Below are 8,053 nucleotides of genomic sequence, written 5' to 3'. Positions count from 1 at the left end.
GCTCCGCCCATAAGAGTCTTCTCTATCTCTGCACTTTCAAGATCTCTTAACTTCTTCGTTAATGGTGAAAATGAGAGGCGATGGAACGTCTAAGAGGAGAATTGGCCTTCGTTCTTCAACAAATTAAATCGCGTTGATGAACAACATAATCGTGGTAAAATTTCTTATTTTCGAGTTGATTATTGAACATCTTAAGCTTATTATTTTGGAATTTTTGCTTGAATTTGTATAGTATTAACGATCTAGGGTTTCAATTTGTTAAATTCATAATTGAATTGTATTTAAGCTGAATTTCGTATATCATTATTTTTGCTCTCGTATTTGGTTTAATTTAGAAATCTTCAGTATCAATATGTAAATCAACAAATAATGACTCGTATTTTAGTCGAAATGCCAATTAGTTGAAATAGAGTAACTATGATTCAGAAAAGGTAACTATGATTGAAATAGAGTAACTATGATTCAGAAAAGGTTACTATAATTGAAAAAGGGTGATTATATGACTTGATGAATATCTTACCATATTATTAAGACTGATTATGTTTAGCTTATTTGAGACCTACTATAAACTATACTTGCAGAGTCTTAATTAGAAGATGAGCTGAATTCAAGTATAGAGTTTTGACATGGAAACCACAAAGCTATTATAGTCTTATTTGGTACGACTTAATTCTACTACGTCTCACTTGAAATCAAGTGATTTTGTATCTTCCTGCTATGACTAGTCGTGCCAAGCGCCAACTTGTCATGTTGTAGGCTAGCAGCTACAAATTGTTTTTAAGTTATATGGGCATGATAAGTAACAATGGTGTGTGTTGGGTTGATTTACTTTGTTTTGTTTCTGCTTAGTTTGATTTTGATTGTAGTACATTATATGCTTTAATGTTTATACTTTTACGAGATTTGTCGTGTTACATCTTGTTCTTTTGGAAAATTAGTGAAAATTGATTTTTTTTTTTTTAACTATAAAGCCTATTAGCTCAATTGGTAGAGTTGTGTGCAAGTGCACAATGATGTAGGTTCGAATCCTATATAGGCTATTAAAAGTCGATAACCATACGTTAATAAAAGTTAACTATAAAAGTGTACTAACAATGGTGACTATGTAATAATGTATGTATTGAGTTACTATATGTGTCAATATAGATGATTACTTGGTATTTCAATATTGAAGCTGAGCTTAACAAGATCATCCTGGAAACTGACAATGTGAAACTGTTTTTGCATCTAAGCTTTTAATGCTCTACTTCTTGTTATTTCAATAAGGGTCACTATAGGTGATGATTATATTTAGATTGGAGTCACTGTAATAATAAGATAATTACAAAAAAGGTAACTATATCTAAAAATGGGTCACTATATGTTTTTTTATTTTTTTTTTAATTTTTAAGAAAAGATAGCAAAGACCTTATTATAATAAATCAAAGTTAGTTAAAGCTATTATTCTTCACATCTTCAATAACTAGGTGAAAAGGCGTGACTCCATTGCTCCCGGACTTAATAGCACGAACAACCTCTTGCGCATCACTCTCTAATCTCTATCCAAATATGGCTATACATGAGTATCCTTGCTAGCTAGAGCTTCTGCAATCTCTACTTGGGTTAGTTGGATTCTCTTGATAGCAGCAGCAACCAGCTCGCCCTTATAGTCTTTAGCAACCACCCCAACCCCGCCCATCCTGCACTTGGTAAATGACCCTATAATAGTTGATTTATTTACAATTATATCATGATGACTAGGCTAAATTGTTGATCTAGTTACAATTTTACCATTTGATAAATGAATTTTGTTTATTAAGGAGATAAGCTGGGGCTTTATCGTGAAAAAGGATGCAATTACTATATTTATTTTTTCATATTAATCTGAATTTAATTGGCTTGAAATTTAAAAGCCTATAATAAGTTTGCTCCCTTTGTTTTTTTTTTTTTTTTTTTTTTTTTTTTGGGCGCGATTCACTTGTTAGATTTTTCTTTCTATTGCCCATCAATATGTTCATTTTGTTATAATTTGTATTTCCGTAATATCAATATGTATCATAGTTGTTTAATATAAACTCGGTATCTGAATAGAATTGCTTGGCCTAAATTCTATGAACCTTTTAAAAGAGAAAGTTCAAAGAAATTATGACTTTTTGATAAATTACTGTTACTCTTCATCAGTAATAATGTTGTATCACTAGTGTGAAAATAAAAAAGCAACTTTAAACATGGAAAAGTCGAGGCCGATTGAAAGTTTGCTCGCTGGGTCAGTAAGGAAATAATTGAGATGTAAAAAAGATGTGCAATAACCGTCTTTATTTTTTCAAATTAATCTGATTATACATTGGCTTGATACTTTAAAGCCCATTGAAAGTTTGCTCCCTTCATTTTTCAAGTGATACAAATCAGTAATCTTTTGCACGATTCACTTGTTGGATTTTTCTTTTTTTTTGACGGGAAGATTAAAGAATTCGTTTATAAAATAGTCTTACGGCACTTACAATCATTCTTTGAGAAATTTAAACTTCCAACAAAAATATATAAAACCCTAAAAATAACGTCGTAGAATCGATTGATAATGGCCTTAACAAAAAACTTCATCCGAAGCAATACAATTGTGAGTTCGCTCTAATTCGACATAAGATTTGCAGATGCATAATACGAGTATTAGATTTTTCTTTTACTTATCTATTTAAATTTAATGTTATTATTGTACTGGTATAATACGTTCATTTTGTTATAATCTGTATGTTCATAATATCAATATGTATCTTAAATTCATTATTGTTTCACATATATCAATTGGGTAGGCTAAAATTCTATGAACCTATTAAAATTGAAAGTTCAAAGAAATTATTACTTACTGAATACTGATAAAATTGTCACCATTCATCAGTATTATCACTAGTGTGAAAATGAAAAGGCAACTTTAAACATGAAAAAAGATGAAGCAATTACAACATGGGTGGTCAGTGACTTTATTATTTCAATAATTGCGATGTCAATAATATCAACCAATTATTGTACGGATCATTGTTGAAATACAATTACTTGGTTATCACCCCATTTTCACCATTACTTTTACTATCACTCTTCTCCTCTCCTTTTTCTCACACAAATTTCTGCAATCAATTCAAAAAATGGACGTTGGGACAATCCTTTCTGTTGCTCAAACTTTGTTTGCAGCTCTTGATTGTGATCAGCTCAAAGAGATCTGCTCCATCGCTGGCTACAAATCCCAACTTGACGGACTCCGTGAAACCGTCGTAAGGATCAAGGCTGTGCTTAAGGATGCGGAGTCCAAGCAAGAGTTGTCTGAGCAAGATCAGCTCTATATTGAACAACTCAAGGATGCTGTTTATGAAGCCGATGATCTCTTTGATGAGTTTGTCACTCTTGCTGAGCGCAATAAGCTCTCCAAGGGTGTCAAGGTTCGTGTCCTTTCTCTTTTTACCAAGTTTGGTACGGCTTACAATATGGCTCAAGGGGTTAAGAAGATCAAGAATAAGTTGGATGCTATTGCTTATAATAGTCAGTTCAGCTTAAATATTGATCCTAACCCTATTCAGAATCGAAGGCTCGAGACCTGTTCTTATGTGTATGAAGCTGATATCATTGGAAGAGCGCTTGATTTAGAGAAGATTGTTGGTGTGTTGCTCGATTCTGATGTTCAACAAAATGTTTCCTTCCTTTCTATTGTGGGGATTGGTGGGTTGGGGAAGACTGCTCTTGCCCAACTTGTGTATAACGATGCAAGAGTCACATCTGCATTTCCATTACAGTTGTGGACTTGTGTTGCTGATGAGAATCAGAAGCTGCTGGATGTGCGAGGGGTTCTTGATAAGATTCTAGCTTCGGCCAAAGGTGAAAAGAAGACGAATGAGGATTTTACCATGGATGTGTTGCAAAAACAACTTCGAGAACAGCTTGCCGGGAAAAAATACTTTCTTGTTTTGGATGATGTATGGACTGAAAATTATGAGCAATGGCAAAATTTGAAGCAATACTTGATGGGAGGTCAGATTGGAAGTTGGATTGTGGTTACAACACGCTCACATCGAACTGCGGAAATCATAGGAGACGGTCTAAAGCATGAATTAGAAGGCTTGTCAAAGGAAGATTCTTTGTGTTTGCTTAAAAAAGTAGCATTTGGATCACAACACTCAAACCCTCCCGAAGACTTGGTCAAAATTGGTGAAGATATTGTACAGGAATGCGCTTTTGTCCCTCTTGCAATTAGAGTGGTGGGAAGTCTTCTCTATGGCCAGGATAAACAAAAGTGGCTTTCAATTCAGAAGATGGGATTAGCACAAGTTAAAGAAAGCCAAAATAGCATCATGTCTATATTGAAGCTGAGTTACTATAACCTTGAATCTCCATTAAAGAGTTGCTTTAGCTACTGTGCAATTTTCCCCAAAGATTATAAGATGAAGAAGGATACATTGATAAGGCTTTGGATGGCACATGGCTACATTCCATTGAATGATCATCCGAGTCCAGAAGAAATTGGTGAGGAATATTTCTCAATCTTGTTGCGGAGATGTTTCTTCCAAGATGTGAGCAAAGATGAAGATGGTAATATTAGGTCATGTAAGATACATGATTTAATGCATGATCTTGCTCAACAAGTTGTGGGAAAGGAGATTTGCAGAGTGGAAACCATGAATGGGGATGTAGACAAAAAAGTTCGTCATCTCTCTCTTATTAGACTTACAAAAAATTTCTCTTTTACTAATAATGAGAGCCATCTACGTTCATATCTTGATGCTAATGAGTCATATTCATCATTTTTTTGTAATAAAGAATTCAAAATGGATCAGCTTTGTGTGGCTGCATTAGTAGGTAATTGGAAGTATTTGAGGGCATTAGAGTTGCTTCGGTCAAGAATCAAGAGTTTGCCGAGCTCAATAGGTGATCTGATACATTTGAGGTATCTAGACCTCTCATGGACTGGTCTGGATGTTCTTCCAACTTCTATTACAAAACTATATAATCTCCAGTTTTTAAACTTAACACATTGTAAAAAGTTGAAAGAACTGCCAAAAGATTTGAGCAAGTTGGTTAAGTTGAGGGTCTTTGATTTAGAAGGTTGTTATGATTTGAGGTATATGCCAAGGGGCATGCGTAAGTTGAGTTGCCTTCACACTCTTAATATGTTTGTGTTGGGAGACATGAGTTCAAGTAAGAACAACTTACTTGAAGGGTTGGAAAATCTAAAAGCTCTAAGTAACCTGAAAGGTACTCTTGTGATCATGGTTCGATATATGAAGACAGGTTATAAAATAAATAGTGGAAAGGAAGGTGGGTGCCTGGTGAACAAGGAACATCTAAAAGAAGTGTGCATTACTTTCTTCTGCAACGAAAGAAAGGAGTATGAAGAAGCAGTGATGGAAGAGTTGCAGCCACATTCTAATCTCAAGAAATTTCGTGTAAGTGGATATGAAGGTGTGAGAATGCCAAGTTGGGCAAGGGACAATTATAACTTGGCAACCTTTCTCCCTAATCTTGTTCAAATATGTTTTACTTGTTGTCGGCAATTGCAGCATTTGGGACAATTACGACTTCCTCAATTGAAAAAATTAAAGTTGTATGATTGTCCAAACCTAACAGCTATTTTGGAGTGTCCTGCACTGGAAAAGCTAAAATTACGTTCATTCAATGAAAGATTGAAAATAATAGCAATATCAGGGGGAGAGGCCTCATCTTATGAAATTGGTCTCAATTTAAGGGATGTTGTAATCGACAATGTGGCATGGCTTAATTCACTGCCCATCAACTCTTTTCATGATCGTGCAGCACTTTGCATATATAGGGACAACAAGGTGGAAAGTTTGGGAGAAGCTATGGAGGCATTTTGTAGCTGCTCGGCTTCCCTGAAATGCTTGAAAATTTATGATTGCAAGAAATTGAAGAGTGTAGTACGTGGAGGTTTAGAGCATCTCTCTGCCTTGGAGGAGTTAGAAATTGATGATTGCATATGCAATAATTTGAGTGAATCAGAAGAAGTAGAGAGAGTATCCTTTTGTCAATCCCTTCGCACAATGAGATTGTATTATCTTAGTGAGATGGTAGAACTGCCGAATTGGATACAGTACTTGTCTGCCCTCCAAAACCTTAATGTTCACAGTTGCAAAAAAGTGGAATCAATGCCGAATTGGATGTCCAAACTCACCTCTCTTAGAGAACTTACAGTCAAGTATTGTTCAGCACGGCTAGAAGAAAGATGCCAAGAATCAACTGGAGAGGACTGGCCCCACATTCAACACATTCCTTCCATTGAATTCACGCACTGTGATTATTAGCTCTTCTGGTTTGCTAATTTTCAGGTGAACTATTCAACTTTTTCATCTCTTGTTAAATTAGTGTAACCAATCAAATTATTAGTGTATTTCTAGACTTAAAGATTGCATTGTTGCTACAACTAATTAACCTAACAACATTTTTACCATTCTAAGTGATGCTCATATGTTTTTGGTTTTGTTTTTTTCTTCTTGGGAGTGACTTGAGAAGCTTCCTTTTTATGTATTGATGCTCTGGTTTTCCTCAGGAAGGAAATGGTGTCCAGGAATCCTATACTTACATCTCTATCAAGGACCCTGACATGCTATTTTGCCCCTATACGTTTCTTGAAGACGGAGTTCCTACTAGCAAGCCATTCTCCTATCAGAAAATTGTAATGTTTTACCTTTGTATTAATTAATACACTACTATCCATATGTTCTTGCAATCCTTTCTTTTTTTCTTCTTTTCCGGGTAGATTGTATGAGATTATATTATATGTTTGCTAAGTTTTCCTCATGCTCTTGTGCGATTATGATACAAATGAGATGCTGATGAATTTACTTTGTTATTTTTCTTTTTACAAGATGATTATGATAGTGATTTTTGATCAAGTTGCATTCTGATCAGGTTAGTTATTCAATATTTAATCCCCAGATTTTGTAGTAGTAAATAGATATATTATTTGAATATGTGTTGTGAAAGTAATGTAAATTAAATATTTAGCGTATTTGTATACTTAATTGTGTTGCTCTGCTAGTTTGTGATGAAGAAGAATCACTCAATCTTTGATTCATGTGATTCTCACTTATTTGACTAATATACGAAATATTTTGCTAACAACCAACCTCACTTTTCATCCAAGATGTTTTCTTAATCCAATGATGAAACGAATTTTTCTGATGGGTTGATTTTACTATCTGATGACTTAAATAAGCTGCTGCTAGTAATCTTCTGTTGTTTTATATCGATATGTATATAATGTTAATCTTAAGAGAGTTGCGAATTTCCATTTCATGGACTCATGTTTTGTTCTTTTCGGTCACAAATTTGGTGTCCCGGAAATTTGGGCTTAAATTATATCTCAATCAAGGACCCTGCCTCTCAGCGATTTTGACCAATATGTTTCTTCAAGACACAGTTGCTGCTATTCTACCATTAGAAACTTGTACTATTGTTTCATGACACTACTTTTCAAATTTCATTGCATTATTTTTCTGATATAAATGAGATTATGTGACTGTTAGCTAAGTTTCTCTTGTATACTTTTATGTGATTCTGAAACTATTGAGATGCTCATGAACTTACTTTGTCGCTCTTCATATTAATGTTGTTATTCTATAGTAGTAATTTGCTTCTAGGGGTACGACTAACTCAACTGTTTATACTTCTTGTTACTAACCTTACGACCAGGTCGTGAGGTTTCTCTGTTTCTTTATCACTAGGTGAATATTGTATATAAATCAACATAGCGCGAAAAGTAAATTCATCAGCATTTTGCCACTGTCACAATCACAAGACTTGAAGACTATAAAAGTGTCTGAACAAAACTTCCATTATGAAGTCATGACAGTGAGGCTTAAAGTCATGCTTCTCATAAGTTTCAACAAAGAAATGTTAACAATCTTATAATCATCATTAACTGAATCATACCCAAGTCCACACATTGTAAAACTATTTTTAAGAGCAAAAGATGAGATAGGCAACTCATTTATGGAATTCATAGTTGGATTTATTAATAACCACTTGTTATATGATTCATTCATCATCAAAAGCAACCCATCACAAGAGCTCG

General features: G+C 34.3%; 1 protein-coding gene across 1 annotated transcript; it reads left to right on the top strand.

Annotated features, from left to right (window-relative positions):
- Nucleotides 1–3,119: 3,119 nt before the first annotated feature.
- LOC145594018 (disease resistance protein RGA2-like) lies at nucleotides 3,120–6,777 on the top strand. The gene is made up of 2 exons (XM_081650366.1): nucleotides 3,120–6,305; nucleotides 6,527–6,777. The coding sequence occupies exon 1, from the start codon at nucleotides 3,120–3,122 to the stop codon at nucleotides 6,279–6,281; it is 3,162 nt and encodes a 1,053-aa protein (XP_081506492.1). The 3' UTR covers nucleotides 6,282–6,305; nucleotides 6,527–6,777.
- Nucleotides 6,778–8,053: the final 1,276 nt, after the last annotated feature.

The sequence above is a fragment of the Chenopodium album genome, chromosome 19, assembly GCF_948465745.1.
Source record: "Chenopodium album chromosome 19, dcCheAlbu1.1, whole genome shotgun sequence".
In the NCBI taxonomy this organism is placed as follows: domain Eukaryota; kingdom Viridiplantae; phylum Streptophyta; class Magnoliopsida; order Caryophyllales; family Amaranthaceae; genus Chenopodium; species Chenopodium album.
The sequence above is the reverse complement of the archived record's forward strand: the minus strand, read 5'-3'. Positions and strand labels throughout refer to the sequence as shown.